Raw genomic sequence first — 24,333 nt, forward strand, 5'->3', positions numbered from 1 at the left:
AGCTTCATATTTTCAGTGTAAAAATCTCTCAACCTAAAATTTAACATTTAAAAGTGATTAGCAAAGATATTTCAAGTTTTTATTTTACGTGTATCAAAATTATACAATTGAGGGTTTTTAAATGTCTATTTAATTTAATTTTCTTACAGAGTTATTTGGAATAAGGAAATAGTGATAGTGTTATACTTCAGAAAAATTTAATAAACATTTTTGTTTTTGAACATAGGATGTGAAAGCTATAGTAACACATTCAATTCATAGTGCAATTCATTCAATTGGAGGGATTCAAGTGCTTTTCCCACTTTTTGCACAACTAGACAATCGGCAGCTCAATGACAGTCAAGTAGAAACAACTGTCTGGTAAGTTTTCTTTGAATATGTAATTTATGGTGTTTTTCACACGCTTAGATTATGCATGGTGCACTTGGTGCTGTGTAAATGTATTATAATACTGGTTTTTATTTTTGAAGTGCTAATGAAAGTTTCTTTCGGTCTAAGGCAGGTATATATTTACACAATATAAAACAGTTTGGCATTTAGATTTTTATGATCACAAAGGAGTGACTTCCTTGATAATAAGTTAGAAATTCTCACCACCTGTAGCATAAAGATTATTTTATGCAGTTGAAGAAAACTGTTAGTCCTAACTTTACCCTTTGCAAATGCTCATGGTTTGGATTGTCCATGAAGTCCTATCAGATTAAACAGAATTACCAGAGTAAAGATTGTTCTCAAGAATAGTATTTGATGATAGTTACATAATTTATATCTTAAATACTGGTCTTAATCTATAGTGCTATTATCAAAAGACTAGCCCAGTATTAATTGATATTAACTTTTTTTATATATAGTTCATGTTTTAGAACTTAAATCTAACCAGTGATATATTCCATGTTTATGTAAAAATTCAGTATATTCAGTATCTTCTAATTAGGTTGATTTTATGTGCAATTATTGTAACTTCCTTTTTTATTTAAAAATTATCTTATGCATCAATTCTGATTTAATCTTATATCTTAGAATCATATATGTTATAAGTTAAATGTGTATTTTAACAGCTATTTTGACTGCATACATTGCTATATTTGGAGAATTTAAAGGGAAAGCTATATAGGTAAATGTTAATTTTTACTCCAGAATTAATACAGAAATGCTTTTTTAGTGTGTACATGTATACATGAGGTTCTTCATGGGTCATCCAATTTTGAATTGGTGGAAAAACTAGTGAGTGAAACCAATATGGGAAAGGTTTAAAGTCCATTGAGATGTAACGTATGATTTTCTCTTATTAATCATCTAAATTAGCTATTAACGTAATTCTATTTTAGTATTGCTAATAATATTGTCCCTGTATTGGAACCATCTTTATGTAAAGTATAAATGCAAATATAAATGTGACCTGTACATTTACAACAGTCAGCTTCCACCTATGGATCATGCTTTCTTTTATATCAGTGTAGTGTAAAGGTTGGGGTTTGGAAGTGAAAAGGAATCCTGGCCACGTCCTGCTGAGATACTACTTTGTTATGAGAGTTTAAATAATTTTATTGGGAGGCATATCAGCTTAGTGGAAAAATGAAACTTAAAATTCCAGTCCTGAATTTAAATTAAAAATGGTTTGCTCTGTATCATTAAGTGAACCAGTACACATTATGATCAGTAATTTAAAGCCTAGTAAGTGCTGTGAAAAGAAGCTAGAGATGAAGTAGCAATTAGAAAACTCTATGTGTAATTTAAATATTTTGTATGAATTAATATTAAGCCCATAATTATTTTAACTTGAAATGTAATTTTTGCTTTGTGTAGAAAAATTAGAAAGATTATGCAGTTTGAAATGTTATGTCTAAAATGATCATAATAATTTATATCATCATGAGTGGTTATTATAAAATCTTAGTGCTAAAACCATGTTTAACAGGTTATCTGGTCCATTCATCCAAGGCACATGGTTATTTTTCATTGCATGTCTTCAAAACTCATTTTAGTGTTTATATTATATTTAAATATTTAAATTGTGTTTATTTCATCATGGAGATAAAAGACAGTGTAAGGGATCAGCATTCTGGTTTTCATTTTGATTTCTTTTTAGTTCTTTTATATCATTCATCTTAATTTCTCCATGTAATAACTTTAACTTTTTCGGTGATATATATGTTCTTAGTTTATGGCCAACAGAAAACATATAATTAGAAGTTTATCACTTTCCTTTTTAATAATACTATATACCCAAGTTCAGGCAACCCTGTGATTCATATATGTGCTATTCTGAATTCTAATCTGATATTTTTCATTGCTTCAAAGCCCTTGATATCTGAGGTTGGCTCTTTAGTGGACAATTGTTTATGTCAGTAATACAGTTTTTTGTTATATTTAAAGTTTTGAAGGGGGAACCTTTGTAGACACATGTGCATCAGTGATACTGTCTTTCAGTTTTTAAAATACTAAAGGCAAGTAGTTAAATGGGATGCCCACCTCTACTTGAAGAATGTAGATTCTTAGCTTTAGGGTAAGGATTGATAGAATTTCTTATTTTCTGGCTATATTATAAATTCATATATATGAATGACACCTTAAAATAGGATATGTCTGTCATCTTATTTTTAGTCAGTTTTAAACTATTCTAGATGAATGAGAATTGCTTTGAACTTTAAAAATCTTCCAGACAAAATTCTATATACCCTTTTTTCTTTTGAATATCTGTTGGTGTAATAAATACATACCTCAAATTGCAATATTACCTAGTTCTTGTTTACTTTTTGGAGAAATTGAGCTAAACTCTAAAATAAGTTAATTCTCTACTTCTGTGTTTCAAGCTGAAGTATCTTAGTTTCTGTGCACTTTTCTCCACTCAGTAGTCCCTGTTAATGAAGCTTTTCATTGTTTCTGTAAGCCTCACCTCTGTTGGCACTTTATTATTTCTATAATCATTGATGAGTTTTACTGTATATAGGAGGTTTAATATTAAAATGATTCATTGAAGGAATAAACATATCTTCTTTAGTCTTTAAAAATACGCTTTATTTGTGCAGGACAATTTTTGTGACTGTTTTATCATGAAGGCTGCATATTATAGTTGTTATACGTGTGGACTTTCAAGTAAGATTCAAATCCTTAGTTTACTACTTATTATTAATGGAATATTGAGTATGTTATTTTTTTGTGCTTCACTTTCTACAATTACAAAATTAGAATAATAATAGCTCACTGGACTATTTAAATTAAACACAATGAAATATGTAGATTGGCATAGAAGACAATACATCCTGGTTTTGTTATTATGATGACAGTAGGTTAGGCGATCTACAAGATTATCTCTAATACTACAGTTTTAAATATATATATAGTCGGTCTTAGGATTGGTTGTTATAATAGGGGCCATATTACTTTATATTTGAACTTTTCTAACAATGATGTTATTTATAGTAGAGAATTACTTATTTAAGTGATTAAGTAGGTAGGACTTATATTTTGAATTTCAGTTGTAGTGATGTAAACTGATTGTGAACTGTCTATCCGTTTTCTAAATATAGTGGTTTAAAATTGAGGAATATGTAAATTCAAGTTTTGAAGCCAGTGCCAAATCAAAGAAAGCCTGCAAGGGTTTAAGATGATTTTTCTTTAGCTAGATTTTGGATTTTGTAGCTACACCATTAGTATTTAAATCTCCAGGAATAACACTTTTTACTGCTTTTTCTTTTAACATGTATTTTAGCCTTTACTGGAAAACAAACGAACAAAAATGAACCACAAAAAGAATAGATAAATGTTATTGAACTGAGTGAAATAGCTTGTGGCAACACATGCAGTAGTTTTAACGTGATTTGGTTTGAATGAGTAAATTAGGCCAGTAGGTAGATTTCATAGTGATTCCATCCTATTCCTAATGATTCTCAAGCACCATGATCACCTGGAGTAATTCTGCCAAGTGATCAAAGCTCTTTGGAGATTTTGTTATTGCTTGGGGATTAATACTATTTTAAATTGGACTAGTCAGTCCCATTCTGTTCAGTGACCATTGAGAGCACTAACTATACAAATTGCCTTTCACTATATATTTAATATTTATTCAATGAATAAAAAATGAATAAATGTTTACTAAATGATTTCTAGAAGTATAACTCTAATTTGAAATAATTCTATCTTTTATATTTTGTGTCAAGGAATAACTCAGTAAATTAAAAATTTCATTTCCCTTTGATTTGGATGATCATATACATTTGACTGTAAATGAGTGTATGTTACTAAACTCTATAGGTGATACAAAACAAAATGTTCCTTAGTGTTTGACTTAGGAAGAATTTGCTTTGAAGAAATAGTGTTTTCTAGCACAAGATATAAGTAGGCTTTTGTATATCAAATGATTAAAAATACACTAAGAGAGTAGTTTTCATTAGAGGCAGTATATGCAACAAGCAAGCCTTCTTTTGGTGTCAGACTAATGCTCAAACTGGTATTCTGTTGTGTATCATCTGTTCTTAGGTGATGGGCTGTCTGAGGGTGTGTAGTAGTAGCACAAGGCATTTACTGAGTACTTACTGTGTGCCAGTAGCTGTTTGTAATTGCATTATCTCATTTAATCATGTTCTGCTAATGAGGGAGAGAAAAACAGTATCTTGCTCAGGGTCACAGAGATTTAAGTGGCAGGTAAGAACCAGGATTCTAATCCTGAAAGCCTGAATCCAGAGCTCTCATTCCGAACTACCATGAATAACTCTGTGAGTCACATTTGCAAGCTGTGGAATGATTTTAATAATGCCAACTTTATCTGATTGTAATATTAATTAAAGTAAGGTCGTTTATATAAAGTATCTGTCATAGCCTCTGGTATATAGTAGACATTTATTGAGTTTTCTTTATTTCCTCAGTAAATGTTAGGTAGTCTATTAATGTGATGCAATTTGGTATTCCTAAAATTTATTTTTAATGCTGTTCTAATTCTGATAAATTTAAAAAACTAAACACCAGCCTCTGGTGATAATTTAAATTAATTCTTATAATTCTTAGAATAATGTTCTCTTTCTTTTCAAATTATGATACAGATTGTTTGATAGGCTGCTTGATGGAATATAAGCTGTAAAAATTTTTTAAAATCCCATAAAGCATTTATGTCAATGATCCTATAGTTAAGAATTCTCTTGTAATATGAATATTTATGACTCATTAATTTTAGTGGGCTAAATCCAGATATTTTTCTTAAAAACTGTCTTGCTAGTCAGAGTTATTCTTGTAATTATCTTGAATTTTATAGCCCCCTTAGTAATTAAAATTTTCATTATAAAGTCCTGATTAGCACTATTGTCATATGTAAACCAACAAAATTACCTGGAAATTTCAGCATTTCAGTGTCTAACAATCTAAATTTCCCCTAACACTTCAAAGTGACATAAATATCCTTTGTCTAATTATGTTTCCTGATTTTTAGTTCAAGGGAAAGTGCCTATTATGCATATAATGTCAAAATTTTGCTATATATTTTTAACCCAACTGACATAAAAGATGAAATGTGATTGCTTTCAGTAGGTGAGAGAAGTGAAATTAGTACTTATTTGTAATGATTATCTCTCTTGTGGAGGTTGTTTGTGCGTGTAGAGTATCATTATTTTGGTTTCCGGAAGTATTTAAACATTTAAAAATATATGTCTATAGAATTGTATCTTTTTATTTTCTTTATATTTTTCAGAAAGTGTACATTTCTTCTTTACATGCATATTTGTTACTTTACCTTTTTATAAAGTTTACAAAGTTAGTAATGAAAATATTCTTTGAAGTGAAACAGACACAGAATGTGTATTTGACAATAATATACCACTACTACTATTAAAGGAGAAAAAAAGTAATAATTTATTTAGTGAGATTTAGTTAGAGTTAAGTGGAATTTATATTGAATTCACTGTGAAAATTTATTTGTAAGTAAAAATTAAAATTCAGTGTTCTGCCTGAAACATACGGAAAATATAATGTAGTGTTCAAATAGCCTTCTCTTCTTTGTCAGGCAAGTCCTTTTTTTTTTTGTTTCAGATTTTCTACATAGACAATGATGCCATTTGTAACCAAAGACAGATTTATGTTTTCCTTCCCAATCTGTCTATGTCTTATTTCCTTTTCTTGTCTTACCACATAGCAGGGCTTGCAGTACGATGTTGAAAAGGAGTGGTGAGAGGGGACATCCTGCTTTGTATCTGATCTTAATGGGGAAACTTTGAGTTTTTCGTTGCTAAGTATGAAGTTAGGTGTAGTTTTTTTATGGGTAGTCTGTATCAAGTTGAGAAAGTTCCCCTTTATTCCTAGTTTCCTGAGAGTTTTTATCATGAATGGCTGTTCCAGTGTATCAAATGCTTTTTCTGCATCTGTTGATGTGAACATGTGATTTTTCTTTTTTAGCTTGTCGATGGGGTAGGTGATGCATTACATTAAATGATTTTTCAGAGCTTGAGCTGCATACTTTGGATAAATTCCATTTGGTTGTGGTGTATAATTATTTTTATCTTTTTTGGATTCAATTTGCTAATATTTTGTTGAGGATTTTTGCATGTATGATCATGGGAAATACTGGTCTGTAGTCTTCTTTACTTATTATGACTTTGTTTGGTTTTGGTATGCGTGATGCTGACCTCAGAATAAGCTAGAAAATAGTTCCTCTGCTTCTGTTCTCTGAAAGAGTTGCAGAGAATTGGTATAGTTTTTTTTTTCATAAGTGTTCAGTAGAATTCACCAGTGAACCCATCTAGGCCTGGTGCTTTCTGTTTTGGAAAATTTTAATTCCTGATTCAATTTATTTAATAGATATTGGTATATTTAAAATGTCTGTTTCTTCTTGTGTGACATTTGGCAGACTGTGTCTTTCAAAGAATGATTTTTTTTCATCTAGGTTTTCAAATCTGTGGGCATAGAATTGTTCATAGTATACTTTATTATTCTTTTAATTTCCATGGGATATGTAGTTAAGTCTCTTCTTTCATTACTTAATATTAGTATTTCATCTTGTTCATTTTTTTTGTTAGCCTGACCTAGAGGCTTATCAATTATATTAATATTTTTAAAGTACCAGCTTTTGTTTCTAACAGTTTTCTCTACTGATTTACCTGTTTTCAGTTTTTTTGATTTGTACTCTTAATTCTTATTATTTCTTTTTCTGCTTCCTCTTTACTCTTAAATTTTCTCTCATTTTTCTAGTTTCCTAAGGTGGAAATTAATTAATTAATTAATCCATCCTTAACAGAGACACTAGGGATTGAACCAAGGACCTCGGGCACACCAAGCCCGCCCTCTGAGCTATACCCCTACCCTCTCTAAGGTGGAAATTTAGATTATTGATTTTAAATTTTTTCTAATATGCATTATAGAGGTCTGAGCACCCAATTTCAGTGTGTGAAGGTGTGGTTTCCCCTTACACCACCAAGAAATTCTCTGTGACACCAGCTGGGTATCCTATAATTTGACTTAATTCTGACACTCAGATCTGACATAGCATCAGATTCTACAGGTTAAAAGCTCAGTCTCATAAGACTGGTCCTCCTCACTTTAGATACCAGTTGCAAGTCCAGGTTATCACCTGCGCTTCTAACTGACTGCCTATAGAATGGGGGTTCCAGTAACCTCTTCCTTAGACTTGAGGTTCGAGTTGCAAGTCCAGGTTGTTACCTGTACTTGTGACTGACTGGCTATAAGAAGGGGGTTCCCACTACCCCCCTCTTTAGGTTCAATTACTTTGCTGGAGTGGCTCATAGAGCATAGAGAAATATTTTACTTACTGGATTTCTAGTTTATTGTAAAAGGATATGATAAAGGCCACAGTTGAACATCCAGATGGAAGAGATACATAAATCAAGTTATGGGGAGAGGGCAGGGAACGTCCATGTTCTCTCCAGGTACACCACCTTTCTAGTGCCTCTATATATTCGCAGACCTAGAAGATCTCCCAACCATGTCTGTTTTTTTTTCTTTTTTAATTTTTATGGTGGCCTCATTACATGGGCATGGCTGATTAAATCATAGTCCACTGGTAACTGGACCCAATCTTCAGCCCTTCTCCCCTCCCTGGAGGTAGATGTGCGGATAGGGGGGCTGGACTGAAAGTTTCAGCCCTGTAAGTATATGGTTAGCTGTTCCAAAAGTCACTTCATTAACATGGCAAAAGACTTTTATTGCTCTTGTCCCTTAGGAAATTTCAGGGGTTTTAGGATATCTGTGCCAGAAATGGGGACCAGGAGCAATTATGTATATTTCTTACTATAAATCACTATATATCACAACATTCAGTGCTATAAATTTCCCAGCAATTATTCCTTTCATTTTATTTCACACATTTTTATAAGGTGTGTTTTCATTTTCATTTCATTCAAAACATTTTAATATTTATTGAGAATTCTTCTGTGACCCATGTGTTATTTATCAGTACACTACTATACTTGTCCATCTCTGAGGGAGATACTGAAATCTCCAACTGTGATAGTGATTTCACCTATTTCTCCTTAAATTTAGAGCAATTTTTACCTTACATAGTTTGATGCTCTGTTGTTAGGTATATACACTTTAGGAATTGTTATGTCATCTTGGAAAATTGACTCCTTTATAATTATGTAATGCTGTTCTTAATCTATTGATGACTTTATATTTAAAGTGAGTTTCTTGACAATAGGTGGGTTGTGTTATTTGGTCCACTCTGCACTCTGAGAATTTCTGTCTTTGAATTGGTGCATTTAGACAGTGACATTCAAATTGATTATAAATATAATTGGATTAATATCTACCTTTTTTTTTCTTGTTTTCTGTTTATTGCCTTGCTCTTTGAGCATTTTATATAATTCCATTTTCTCTCTCTCGGCATAATCAGTTGTACTTTTCCCCCAGTTTTTAAGGTATTTTCACGGAGTTTCCAACTAATTCAAATCTACTATCAAGTAACACTATACACTTAAAGTAGTATGAGTACTTTATACTAGCAAAATAATCCTAATTGGAGTATGCATATATTGTTGCCATCACCTATTTGTTCTTGTAACCTGTCTCTATTTTTCTTTGAAACTTTGAACTTCTTAGGTGTTTCTTTACATTGCTAAAGTTCTCATGTGTGCATGGTTACTATAGTGGTACTGTCACTTGTAACATGTTCAAAAAGCCTTTGTAAAAAGATTTCGATATTTAGAGCATTGTAAGTGATTGTTGGCTGGGGTTAAATTACAAACTAGTAGCCTTTGAGAGATATTTCTCTTACAGTGGAGCCTTTTAATAAACATCTATTGGTTATTTATAGAGAACCACGAACAGAGCTGATCAAAAGACTGGTTGTCAAAATATGTAAATACTGATAAATGCTATATTCCAAAACATAATGATGTTATAAAAGATGTGGAATTAATTCCTTTACGTGTACAAATTTTAAAATTTCATTTCCTTCTTAAGACAAATTTTGACACATTTCAGTCACAATTTTATAAATGTCTATTTTTTGGCTATAATATATTTTGTTAGAAATGAAATAGGCTGATAAAACATAAACTCTATTACCAGATAAAGGAAAGTATAAAAGTATAATAGCCTGACTAAATTTTTATAGGGCCTTTAGAAAATGTCCTTAAGTAGCCATGACAGTGGTAGCAATTCAGTTATGAGTCCACCTGTCTCCTCATCAGGCTGAAAGAAAAGGTAGAAATTACTGAGGAGAGATTTTATGGCTAAGGGAGGCTTAGTAATTTCATGTGCTACCCAGTGTATTTCATCTGTCCTCACATTTTACTGTACTGCATTTCACTGTTTTCCTTATTTGACTCTGCAGATAAATGTATTTTACTTATTTCGGCATGTATCTCCACTTGATGTCGGAACTGATGAATGTGACAGTTTGTGTATTAGGGTTTATTGCATAGGTAGGCAGTTAGGCAGTGGTGTTTTCAGATAGCATCTTCAGGAATACATTGTCTAAAAGTGACAGCTAAATGTACCCGCAGTTAGAAACTTTTGGTTTAGACCTTTCTAATTTTGAACTGTGAAGGAATTTAACTCTTCTAACTTATTGTGAGATTTTTTTGAACATCACTGGAAATTAATTAGGTTGAGAATGAAATTATCTTGAGTATGGACCTGAGTTGATTTCTTTTACAGTTTTATTACTGCTATGACCACTCTGATCTTGGAAGAGTTTGTAGTGAAAGAAAGAGCAAAGAAACTGTGGAATTAGATAGAATTATATCATTTTAGCAAGATTTCAGTGTTTCTCAATACTAAATTACTAAATTAAGTTACCTAAGAGTTGAAACCTTATGAAAAAGTCAGAAAAAATTCCCCCTTGACTGGTACTTAAAACCTTATTGGAATTTAATCTATTCCTTAATTTATTCTGACAATTATTTTGCCTGTAATGTTTCTTGAGAGATTAAAAACACCCTTATATAAGAGAAGTTGTTGAATTTCAGGAGGAATCTTCGAGTTTTGCATTATTAATTCCATCCTTTTAAATATATTTAAACAGCCCATCTAGCTAAGGTAGTTTGTTTGTTTCAGTACAAAGCAAATTGAAAAGCCAGTTTCTGTACGCAAAGAGCTGCCTTTGAACTGAATGTAGGTTATATTTTCAATCTTAATCATTTCGGTTGTAACTTAGGTCTGTCTTTATGATATTTTCCACCTTTAAATAATAAAGTACCTCAAAGATAATAAAACTTTTGGGATCACATTACATGAGTTATCTCCATTAGTTGTTTTTAAAAAATTGAAATGGATAAATTTATATTACTATTAAGTCAAAATCTATATTTACATAAATTTTAATGGATCCTAAATTTTCTACTTATTTTTCCATTAGGAACAAAAATGAATCATGTTCATACACAGTTATTAAATATTCTCAGGTATTTGTGGGCCAAGACTACTGTGGTAATTCTTAAATAATATGGACCAGAAAGCTCTGGAGAGATTATAAATATGCTAAGTCATTAGAGGTAATATTATATTATTTCCTTCCTTAAGGTCTAGCCCTTTATTAGTATGATATTTGAAATAAATATAATTTCTTAATTTAATTGAAGCTTATTAAGAATTGGAAGATGGTAATTATTTTGAAGAAATAATCCTATAGATCATTAGTGTCATTTTCCTTAAAAGGAGACAGGATTAAAAACCCTTAACCATTCTTGAAGTAGAATTGCTACTTACAGAACATATGTTATAGTACTGTCTATTGAAAAGTTTAGCAATTTTACTAATGAGATAAAAATCAGTATACGTTTTGTCTTTTAAGTAGAATATTCTGGTGAAAATCCGTTTCTAGGTATTGCTATACTTTTCAAGAGAATGTTCTATGTTGTGTATACTAGTTTGGGCTGATACAGATACTTGCTTTTTAGTTTATCCTATATATTTAGATCCTCTGCAGATGAACTGATGTGTCTAGACAGGAAGTGGTATGTAGGAGATATAGGAATGGGCTGAAGTATCCTTTATATTTGCCTTTGTATCTAGGGGAGTTGGAAATAGGCAAGAATGGAGAGAAATTTTGTATGGCAGTACACAGAATTTTGCAAGTTTATTGTGAGCCCTGCAGCAATCCGATGCATTTTAGTTACTGGTAAGTTTGTTAAATTATGTTTGAAAATGTACCTCTTCGAAGATGGCCATCTATTTACTATTAAGTCCACCATGTCAAATATACCTATTTTTAAAGATTTTCTGAAAAGATGTAGTATTGCTATTGCATTGGGTTTAGGTATATATTAAAAATACTTTGTTAGTGGTTTTTGTAGTTAAAATTGAAGTGAAATTAACATTATATGGATAGTCGTATGTTAATATTTTAGAACACTAAAATTAATATTTCTGATTGTGCAATGGAACTCCACTGTGTTTAGAAATCTGAGTTAATTCATTAGATATTTGAGAAAGAGCAGTCCTTCTGACATAAAAGAATAAGAAAATCCACAGCATCTTTGTCATTTTGTATGGTTCTACACAGGAGGGTAATTTATTGTAAGAAAAATTTTCTTTTCATTTTTTTCATGGACTATAGGGACCATAGCATTTCTAGTCTTAATTTTGCGCAGTGCTGATGTTTAGGAGTTTTAGTCATCTTCCCCCCTAAATCACTACTCAGGTGTAGGTAAGAATTCCGTGAGCAGGTTAGGAAATTGTGTAATCTCTATGCAGTAGTTTTCTTTATTCTTTTCAGACATTTAGGTGAAAGTATTATGTGTAATAGTGTTGAAGCAGTTATTTGTGGAGTGGCTTTGACTATTGACATAATTCATGTAAAATGAACTAGATTGCTTAATAGCTGTTCTTACTTACAGAAACATTTAAAAAAAAATCCCAAGGCATTCCTTGGTAGCTGTGTTTTTCTTCTAAACGTCTATCTTTGACTTTGAGACAAAGTAAAAGATTATAATTGATTTGCGATACTAGCTTACTGGGGTTTATTTTGTGGTTCAAAGATATAGGGCCAGTTAATATAATTGAATTTTAGTTTCTTGTAATGAAGTACTTTATTTACAGATATATACTATATTTTTCTAGCTGATATCATGTAATCCATTAAGCTATCAGTTTTTATAATAATAAGGATGATGCTAATTTTCCTGTTGATTCTTTTAATGAGAATATTTCTGATTTGAACATGAATAGCTGCATTATCAGAGAAAAGTGTTGTCAATCCTATTGAAACCTGAAGAGCTAGAATGCTTTCGGAAAATAGAATAGTGTTAGATTCCTTTTAAGCCTTAATAATTTTCAGGTTTTTCTCATTACCAGATTTTCTTAATTTCATATAGAGATGAGTGTGCATTTAAAATGTATTCAGAAGTTTATGTGAATGTAAATAGACAGTTTGGGGTACATTATAACGCAGAATAAATGGATATTATTTTAATTGTTGAAAAAGTCTGGCTTATCGTCACTTATTGTTACAAACTACAGTAAGCTTCTACAGCGAAGGACTATATATTTTCTTAATGAGGAATGCTGTCATGTATCAATTCTGCTGGTTGAAAATTGTTCTATGTGATTTTGTGAAGTAATATTTTCAAAGCTTAATGTAATGCAATCATTTATTTTTCTTTTGTTTCTTCCTTTATTCAATAGACATATCAAGTACTTTATCTTTGGCACATATCTTTGCTTGCTTTTATGTGTTTGTGTATACATTGTGTAATTAATTGCCACTTTTTATTTCAGTATTACATAAATCATCTTATTTTCTTCGCTCTCATGAACTTTTCTGAGGGCATATATGAACATAAGTAACATGTTGCATATTTCTCTGGATATTTAAAAATATATGTTGTTTTTAAAACATAGGTCTAAATGAAAAGTTTATTTAAAAAATAGATGTATTCTTCCAAAGCAATATTTAAATATGTGTACATATTTAAAATTTTCTGAGATACCGTGTTCTTCAAAAGAATGTTATGATAATATTTATTGTGGAGAGGTACAATATTTGTGGGTATGTTTCTTATGTTAGGTTTACTTGAAGTAGGGAATATGTATGCAGAGGTAAACTTTGATGTTTTACTTTGTAATATTAAAAAAAACTCTACAGTTATGTTTCTATATAATGTGTAATTTTAACAAGATAAAACTATTTTTCTCCTGCTTGTGAGAAAATCCTTTCTTGCATAATAAGTCATGATAGCAAAATAGCATTTAGATTTGAGTATGGTTGTTACGTTTTGGGATAATAAAATACTGAAGTGAAACACTATGTTTATGATCAATATTTGATGATTACATAATGGAATTATCTGTACTTTACATGCAGTGCTACTCTTTTGGCATTCCTGGTTGAACTACTTAAAAGTTCAGTAGCCATGCAAGAACAGATGCTGGGTGGAAAAGGCTTTTTAGTCATTGGCTACTTACTTGAAAAGGTAAGTGATATGTATTGATGATTTTTCGTGTAGCCTTCACAGATAGACATCTGACAATTACTAATTATATTTTTTCTATAGTTTCCCTTTCCATTGACTGTGCGGAGGCCACGTTGTTGGTTAATGCACAGATATTTTTGTATTATGCACTTGGACTATGTGTAGACATTGAACTATATTGAGTGTTTGAAATCTGTGTAATTAAGAAATGTTGAGTAAAAACAGAAAGTAAAGAAAAATTATTTTATTTATTTTTTTCAAAGTTGTATTTTCTCTTCTTTTTTCTAATTGTTTCTTTACTATCTTTATACTTAAACTAAGTTTCTTCCAAATTTTATGAATTTTAGTTTAAATGGATTTAATTTGTTTTAGCTTTATTTTTTCAGTTAATACGTAAAAGAATCTGAATTTGTAGCAACAGAAACATTTTTTGCTTTGTATCTGATTTTGATATATTTGAATATTTAAAATGGCTTTTTTTCAAGTCAATACATAGTGTAAACAATACACATTAGATCACTTGAATTTTTCCCATGTTGTGTCATTTATGCCCTGTTATTTTAATGACCTTCTTTGCTTTAGTCTCAACTATATACCATTATGGTAATGAGTGCTGAATTTCTGATGATGGTATTATTGAGAGTTTGGTTGTATCATGTAATTTCCTTCAAAAATTAAAGTGAGATTGCATAAATAAAAGTGTTTTTTTCCTAAAGAAAGATCTATCACGATCATTAGTGCTCCCAAACCTCTTCTTACCAGTTAGCTCTTTTAACATTCAGCTGCTCTGTAAATGGAACTATTTGACAAATAATAGAAGTCCCTGAGACCTCAACTAAGAGGAGTAAACTTATTTTTGGGAAATAAAATTTAGAGGGCTTTTGGAGATAATTTTCCCCTCAGATTGTTCTACATTTGAAATTCCTCTAACTCGTCTTCTCTTGAAACAAGTACTTTTCTTTCTTGAAGGATTGGTGATTGAGGAGTGGTAGATTATTAAGTAGATCAATGATAGGCAGCATTTCTTAACTGAGGTATTTTCTCAGCAACATTACTAAGATTTTCATTAAGGCAATCTGGTTTATTTTTTTTTAATCATGAAAAACTTTTCCTATTATATCTGGAATATTAAGAATTAGTTAGAAGAGTTATGTTAAATTATATTTTACGTGAATTAGGTATTATGAAATACCTTTGTAAAGCTGCTGTGCATGACAAGATAGCTATCCAGAACTACCTCCTGAATGTACTTTTCATCAGTTTACTGAGGATTTACGAGCATAATTCTAAAGTGGAAATTCTTTTACACTTTCTGTGCTGGCATGTTTTTATTTGTCTTGGGTAGATACCTATGAATTGATTTGTTAGGGCCTACTGTACCTATGTGTTTATCCATTTGAGAAACTGCCACATGTTTTCCAAAGCAGCTCTATAATTTTACATTCCCATCAGCAGTGTATGAAGCTTCCAGTCTTTTCATAGTCTTGGCAACCCTTGTTGTTACCTGTTTTTTTTTTTTTCCAGCAGCTCTAGTGGGTATCAATGGTTTATCATTTTTGTATTTCATTTCTGTGATGTCTAATAATGTTGAGCATCTTTTCATGTGCTTATTGGCTATTTATGTAGTTTTTGAGAAATGTTTATTAAGAAGACCATTTTTAAAAATTGCGATATTTCTTTGTATTATTGAGTTGTAGGAGATTTTTATTTTATATACTGATCCTTTATTAGATATATGATTTGCCAAGACAGTCTTCCATTCTGTGAATTACATTATATCTTAGTTTTCATTTCCCTGATGACAAGTTAGGTTGAGCATTTTCACGTATTTGTTGTCCTTTGCCTGTGTTCTTTTGCTACATGCCTGTTTGGAGTATTTGCCCTTTTTCATTTAGGTTGTCTGTCATTTTCACTGAGTTGTCTTCCTTGATTCCTGGGAATTCTGTATGTATTCTGGATATGAGTCCTTTATTGGGGATGTATCACAAATGTCTTTTTCTGTGACTTGCCGTTTCACTCTCTATCTTAACAGTGTTTTTTGATGAACAGAAGTCCTTAATTTTAATGTAGGTCAAATTTTCAGTTTATTTTATGATTAGTCCATTTTAGATTCTTATGTATTCCCAAAGCCATCAGTCTGTTCTACTTTTTCCTCAAAATTTTGTTATATTTTTCACATTTAAATTTACAGTTCTCCCAAAACTTAATTTTGTGTATAGCATGAGGTATAAGAATCAAAGGGCTTTTTTTTTTACCATGTTTATTTATCTAGCTAACCTAGTATCATTTACCAAAAAGATGATTTTCTACCACACCTGTATCTAATCTAATCTTTGTCATGAATCAGGTCACCATATGTAAGTGGGATCATTTCCAGAATCTGGTACAGGTTTTCTTTTTCCTATTTCTGAGGCAATACAACACTGTCTTAATTTGTATAGCTTTTTAGTACATGTGGCTATCTCATAGTGTCTCATCTAGCCGTATTGTTCTTCAAGATTGCCTTGGCTGTTTTTTGGTCCTTACATTATGTTGATGTCTTTATACTGAATCTTCTAATTTATGCACTTAGTATATATCCTTCTATTTGTTTAGGTCTCTTTGTTAGTCTTCTGTATAAGAAATTCTCTTTTTGTTGGATTTATTCGTACATACTTGAAGTTTTAAAATTTTTAATTTTTAATTTGTCATTGGTACATAGAAATACAATTTGTGCTTATATTGACCTTTTATATACCAATTTTACTATTTTATTAATTCTACTAGTTTGTAGATTCTTCAGAAATTTTTCTTTGTGAAAAGGCATACCATCTGAGAATTATTTTTTCCTTTCTCATATTTATTCCTTTAATGTCTTTTTCCTTGACTTACTGCACCAAGACTTCCAATATAGTGTGTAATATAAATTGTAATATTGGGCATCCCTGTCTTGTTCCAGATCTTATGGGCAAAGTCTTAATAAAAGAAAAAGGTATAATATATGTTGTAGATTACTTTTTGTATATTTTAAAAATCATATAAAGAATCTATTTCAAGTTTGCTAAGTGTTTTATCAGTATAAACAGATGCTGAATTTTATCAAATGCTTTTTCTACTTTGAGATAATTATGATACTTCTACATTTTTTCCTTAGTTTAATGACTTACATTAGTTGATTTTTGAAATTAAGTATTCTTATATTCCTGGAATCCTGTATAGTCTGAGATCCATTTCCATTCTAATCAGTCTTTCATCCTTATTCCCTTAAAATGGCTTACGTCAGTGTCACTAATAGCCTTCACAGTCTTAAATCTTATGATTCTCAAGTCTTCATCTTATTTGACCTTGTAGCAACATTTTAGTTTAACATTCTTTCCTTCTTGAAATACTTTTTTCAGTTGTATTTTGTGACAACATTATTTCTTTGCTTTCTTCCTGTTTCCTTGGCCTTGTTTTTTCTCTCCTAGTAGTTTTTCTCTTCTTTCTAAATTCTAAAGACTGCTGGAAACCTTTTCACTTTTCTGTTTACACTTTAATTGAGCTTAGCATTTCGTTAGCTTTCCTTATTCTGTAAATACTACTTATCAAATGTATATCTCCAACTACAACCTCTCCTTTGAATTTCAGTCCCCATATTTGGCCCCACTTGGATGTCTAATAAGCTTCACAGATCTAAATTATCTAAGCTGCTACCTTTGATTTTCCTCTGAAATCTTTCATCCCTTAGTCTTCTCTCTCTTAGATACTAACATTACCATCCAACAAGTAGTTCAGACCAAAAATGTTCATTCTTTTTGACTCTTCTTTTTCACACACTAAATTCATACTGGCAGCAAATTATGTTGTCTTAGTATCAAGACATATCCAGGATCAATGACTACTTCCTGCTTACTACTCCTTTCTATACTGTTATCATCTTTGTTCAAGCTATCATTATCTTTCACCACTAGTTACCCATAGTCCATTTTTGACTTGCAATCAGACTAGTCCTCTGAAGATGTTTCAAATCTTACTAATCCATCCTTCTCAAAGTAAATTTATAAGTCTCTTACTTCTGACATCATCTCTTACCATTCTCATTCGTTCTTTCTCTGTTTCAGCCATATTGACCATACAAAGGCCTCTTTGCAGGCCTTTCCCTTAAAAACTAAAATTGTAAGCATGTGCTCATCTTGGGACTTTTGCATTTCTTTCTGTAGCTGTGGTCACTCTTTCTGTAGATAGCCACATGGCTTGATTCTACATTTCATTCAGGATTTTGTTTATGACATCTTATAAAAGAAGTCTTCCTTGATCACTCTAAATAAAATAGTACTCCTTTGATAACCATCAATGACTGTCTCCCTACTTTGCTAATTTTTTACAGCACCAGTCTGACATTTTTTACTTGTTATTGCCTCCTTCCACTTGAATATAGCCTCAGCTTCATGAAAACAGAGACCATATTTTTTCTGTTACCTTATTGCTGTATCTTCAGCACCTAAAAGTGTGCCTCCTTCAATGCATGTTTGTTAAATTGAATTAAATAAATGAAAAGCACTTGCATTTTTATCTGCTTACATAGAAAGAGTACCTTTTTCATTTTTCTCAGATTAATGTCCACAGATTTTTATTTCTAAATAATCATCTGCCAGGTAAATATTATAGATAAGGTTCCATTTTTTATTCTATCATCAACTAAAAACAAGTTAATGGTTAGTTGTCACTTAGCTTTATCTCCTTGTCTTAGAAGATGTAAATTAGTTACCAAAAAGGTAGTCTAATGAGTGGCCTCCTTATTCATCACATTTAGATTGTTTCATGAAAAACTTTTAAGATGTTTTTGTTTTGTTTTATTTTGCCAGAATGTAAGTTTGAAAAAAAAAGTTAGAGGTAATTGAATGCACTTATTATTTGTTATTGTGGTTAACAAAAATTTGATTCAAAGAGCTTAAACATTAAGGAATCATGCTTGCTAATGTAACTGGAGGTCTAGCCATAGGTGGCTTATCATTTATAGTCCTGGTAGGAAACAGGTGCCACATTCAAACTCAAGAAGAGTTTGATGCAAGGCTCTTTAAAAAGTTGTGACCATTAAGGGAAATTAGCAAAGTCTGAAGAGATGAGAGGAGTGAATGTTTAGCATAACTCATATAGAAAGTTATTGTAACTACAGGAGAAGTGTGGTCTTTAATAAAGGAATACAGTGTATTGACCTGAAGGGGTGACACCAGGGAAATGAATCACAAACATCATTTTCTTCCTATCCTTTAATTTCCCGCTGGAGTCTCCAACTAGTCAAACCCAACTGGAAGCCAGTAGACAAGGGAGTCTCCCCAGCACAGAAATAGGGTGGGAAAGATTGGAAAGTGGAACGGTGCAGTCAGCAAAACATATCTAGTGAGTTGGACTTCAGGGTTTGGTTGTCTGAGTCTCAGTTATATCATTAGAGACCCAGGTTTTCTTTTTTCAATATCTCTGCTCTGCTGTCTGCAGTAATGATTTTTTGCTATAGCTACTATCCTTTGTGGTTACATACAAGCTTGCCAGGTGGATCTGATTCTATAAGCCTTCACGTCCAGATGGAAACAGAGAGCGTCTTTCTCCCAATTACTGAACAAGGTCCTTCCCTCCAACTTGATTGATCAGCTTAGGTCTTGGCCTACTTTGAACCAACTGTTGTCATGAAAAGTTTGATGATGGTCTTTGAACTAATTGCTGTCTGCCTCTGCCCTCCCCTGCCAGAGAACAACAGTACCCATAAGTTATTCACATTGGGTTAGGCTCTTTGGACCTCAATCTTGGTGTCCTGGGAGGAGCAAAATGGATAATGAAGATCAGCTACTTTTAGATATAACTCTACTAATTAAAATTTCCCACACTTTGCTTAATATATAATGCATGTTCTCTCTCTCTCTCTCTCCCCCCCACACACACACACATATTGAATTCTATAGAAAACATTTCTAATAAAAATGAGTATTTCTGGCAATGCATTCATTCCATTGTGGGCTGCTGTAAGTATGGGAAGACTTCTTTTTACTGAGTAACAATTTCTCTCTGTAAAATCCATTGCTCCTTTTTGGTTTAGTTACTTCAGGAGTAGATGTTATATATAATTGTTTTTTCTAGCTTTTCAGATTCTACTTCCAAATATGTTTTGTTGTACCTTATATAGTACTTTTTGCAAATTATGTACTGTTATCACACAAAGTAACGTCATATAGTTTAAATTCCATAGCTTACACTTTACAGATTTATAAATGTAAGTTGTCCAAGTATAAATTTCTTTTGAAAATGGCTTTACTTGAAAAAATGAAACCAAATATCAAAATTAAAAATATTTTAAAGCAGGCACAGTAAACACATGAAAACAGAAATGAACATCCTTCTCTCATTCGCTTCTAATCTGAGTTTCGTCTTACCTCTTCTGTTCTTACTCTATTCTTGAATTTGACATGAATTCAGTTAAACACTTACTGAAGATTTATGGATAAAAGATGAATAAGATAGTGTCCTTTTTCATATCATGAAAGAAAGATATGTGAGTAACTAACAGTAATACAATGCAGAAGGAATAAGTACTACATACTTACAGGTAAAAGTGACATACTAGTGAAGTGAACATTCACTTTATGCCTGGTAGGATTTTGAGTTGGCCAATTAAAAAAACAATTTTAGAAAAACATTTCCTGAAGATCAATTTTAGAATTAGAAATTGTTAACCAACAGCATTAATTGCTATAAAAAAATGGAAATTTTTTAGTAATACGGAAGCCCTCATGTGATGACTCTAGCATATTTTTCAGTAATATGGAGAAAGTTAAAAACTTGTTTCCAGATTATGAATTACTTCCTGAAATGAATGTGTCAATAATGGTCAGTCTGATTTTATATCGCTTTTGTTTACAAACACATTACAATTTTTATAGGCTAAAATCTGATCTATAACACTATTTAGGAACAAGTTCTAACTGTTCTATTTCTGGGTTTTAAGCATGAAAGTAGAATGTATTATACAATGTTCTTGAAATCATTATTACTGAATAAAAATAGAATGTATAAGATAAGCTATATGAAATCATTTCTAGTGAAGGAGCTGGTTGAAGGTTAAAATAACCCGTGCTCTCTTATTTAATTTTATTCTCCTATCCATAAATAAAATATTTTAGAATTTAAAAGTATTATTTTTCACTAAAGTTCCTTTAAAGTGAGGGCCCTATCTGCTTTTTTTTAGCTCAAACATTTGTCTTTGTCTCCTGTCCCCCTTTTAATAACAGCTATTTGTTAGCGTCATTTCCTCCATCTTAGGAAATTTTCATGTGAAGTTATGATCTAAGGCTTGGTTTGAATTTTGTAGGACTGTTGCATATCTACTCACCATCATGTTTTGTCAGACACACAGCTGCTAGCACAAAATCATTGCCAGCCTTATCATACTTCAAACTAGTTAAGTGCTACCTTCTCAGTAAAACCTTAAAAAGGCTAAAGGTTAAAAACCACCTTTCCACAGATTTTCTATCCACTTCGTGTTCTTTTTATGCACTTACCATATTTAATATGTTACATATTTTGCCCTTTTATTTATTTGCTGTAATTCTCTACTGTCTCTTTGCTTAGAATGTCAGTTCTACCAGGACAGGATTTTTTTTCCTCAGTTTTGTTTAACTGCTCTTTTTACAATGCCAAGGAGAGTACGTGGCAAATACTAAGTGCTCAACATGCATATTTTCTGAGGGACTAAATGAAAAGCATTGAACTCTGCCTTTAAAGAAAAGGAAATGGATGTGAGGGTTTTACAAGTTGAAGGAGCATGATAGAGAAAGGTGGTGAAGCAGCCTGGTGTGCACATGAAATTGGCCCAAAGAAATATTTTGTTTGACTCAGTGAAAAGTGTTTTAGTTTTGAATTTTACTTCCTTTAAGTACCTTAGGCAGGCCTCACTACTCTTTATTGTCTCCTGTCCTAATTCATACATTATTGTTAACCACTTGCATATCGTAGTCATTTGAGTTTGTGACCCCTTATGTGGAGGTATGTAAATGCGTGGCACGTGTAGGTCAATTTTATTGAGTTGCCCTTGTTATGAGCATGATGAATGTAAACAGGTCATATGGGAAATAAAATTGGTAAGACAATTTAGTCCCTTTTGGATCTTAATTCATCCTATACTGATACTTGGACTTTAATCCATGGATCTTGGAGATAAAGATGGGATGTTACCTGTGCTTTAGGGTTGAGTGGTAGGTGATTCTTTACCCTAGGGAGGATGGTGATACTACAAAAAGATCACTAGCTAACAAAAAAGAATTTTTTCATAGGAAGATATATTTGATATTTGAGTTTGAATTACTAGTTTTTATAAAGAGCAGTTCCACTATAATATTTTCTCTGAAATTATACACTAGGGTAACATTGTCTAGTTAAATATAATGCAAGCCTTATATGTCATTTAAAATTTTCTGATAAGAAATAACAGATGAAATCAATTTTGATCATATATTTTATTTAAACTAGTATATCCAAAATATTATCACTTCAACATAAACTTAACAACAAAAAGAATAGTAGATATTTTGCATTATTTTTTTTCATTCGAAACCTTAAAAATCCAGTGCATCCACACTTACAGCACATATCACTTAGGACTAGCTCCATGTCAAGGGCCCAGTAGCCACCTTTGGCTAGTGGCTACTGTATGGGACAGTGCAGCTTGAAGGTTTGGTTTGAATTTTGGGAAATCTGTTGTTTATCTAACTACCATCGATGATAGGTTATATATTGGTGATGGTAGTTGAAAATTCTTGATGAGAGTACTTAGCTTAGAGATAGGGTTATATAAAGCTGTAGAAGCATAAAAATATAATCTAGGGAGAGTGTATTTATGAAGAGAAGGCCAAAGAAATAATCTTCAGTAGTTTCCATCTTTTAAACAAAAGATGCTGAAGAGTAATATGAGGGTCACGTATGCCAAGGAAGGACAGTATTTCTAGGAGAGTGAGATCTGCTTTTTCAAATAATGGATTTGAAAGGCCGGGGAGGTTTTATGCAAAGCCAGATGCATTGCGTTCATCCCTGTGCAGCTCAATTTTATCTTTTGCAAGAAAGGTTTTATTGGAATGATAGGGTCACTTTATTTTTACTTTGGTTTAGAGCTAATGAAAGCACTTCTCTTTCCCAAGTTCTCTGTATGTGTGTGTTATCATGATAGTAATTCCACTCCATTTTAATTTTCTTTGTCTAAGATCTTTACTTGTTAGTAAATTTCTACACAAATGGAATGAAACCATTTTTATTTGCAACTTATTTTATTTCTTTAGCTTGAGTTGAGAGTGGCGTTATTTAACCTGAGTTATTTATGTGCAGTTGTCCTCGAAAGAGCTTCAAATAATAAACTATCATCTAGAGAACTATCTTAAAATTCTAGGTTTCTAAATCTAATTAAATTTTGAATAGCAAAGAAAGTATAGAATGTTCTGTTTTCTATTTATAGTATTAAGAAAGGTGTATGACAAATTTGTATGTACTTGTTCTAAGTTAGCAGTTTTACAGTTTGATAATCTGTATATATCCAGCTTGAATTTCTGTTTTCTTCTTTAGTCATCAAGAATTCATATAACTAGAGCTGTCCTGGAGCAATTTTTATCCTTTGCAAAATACCTTGATGGTTTATCTCATGGAGCACCTTTGCTGAAGCAGCTTTGTGATCACATTTTATTCAACCCAGCCATCTGGATACATACACCTGCAAAGGTATACACTTTATTATCATTCATTTTATATTAGTGTAATGTTATAAATTATACATATAAATTCTAGATATTAGACCTAGATTATACAGTAGAAAACATTGGGGGAAGTAATAGCTCAGTGGTAGAGTACATGCTTAGCTTGCATAAGGTCCAGAGTTCAAACCACAGTACCCCCATAAATATAAGTTATTACATAAATATATTACAAACCTAATTGCTGCTCGAAAAAGGAAAAAAAAAGAAAAATTTAAAAAAAGAAAATATTTGGATTTTTCAGTTCTTTTGATAGTCAACCAGAATGCCCTTTAAATAAGTCAAATACTATTAATAGAAATATCTAGGGTCTATTTGTTCAAAGTATTCTTTCTTTGTATAATAAATTTTGTTGCAGAACCAAAAAAAAAAGCAGTTGTATTAGGCTGTACCCAAAATCAAAATGGTAAATATGTAAATAATAAATTAAAATGAAACTATAGTTAAAAATTGTTTCCTTATGGGGTGATGAGGAAGTTCTGGAACTAGATAGTGGTAATGGTTGCTCATAAAAAGGAAAAAAAAAAGTTGAAGCCTTCTTTCTTACCTTGTACAAAAGTGAACCCTATTTAAATTTAAGACCTAAATTTGAAAAGTTAAAACCTGTAAAACTAATAGGAGAAATTGTTGAAAGATATCTTTGCAGTTTGGGGATAGTAAAAAAGTTCTTAAATATGACCTTCAAAACCTTTTTATTTAGGGGAAAAAATTAATGCATTTGATGATATCAAAAT

At 31.5% G+C, this 24,333-nt stretch overlaps 1 protein-coding gene across 6 annotated transcripts in view; it reads left to right on the plus strand.

Moving 5' to 3' along the window:
- The window catches only part of NBEA (neurobeachin), a 540,106-nt gene that overhangs the window by 99,675 nt on the left and 416,098 nt on the right, over positions 1–24,333 (plus strand). For all 6 annotated transcript variants that reach the window (XM_072976118.1, XM_072976119.1, XM_072976123.1 and 3 more), the window contains exons 10-12: positions 227–360; positions 13,748–13,856; positions 23,415–23,567. In XM_072976118.1, coding sequence (XP_072832219.1) covers positions 227–360; positions 13,748–13,856; positions 23,415–23,567 — 396 coding nt within the window. The remainder of the gene's footprint in view (positions 1–226; positions 361–13,747; positions 13,857–23,414; positions 23,568–24,333) is intronic.

Source organism: Vicugna pacos, chromosome 14 (assembly GCF_048564905.1).
Source record: "Vicugna pacos chromosome 14, VicPac4, whole genome shotgun sequence".
Lineage (NCBI taxonomy): Eukaryota > Metazoa > Chordata > Mammalia > Artiodactyla > Camelidae > Vicugna > Vicugna pacos.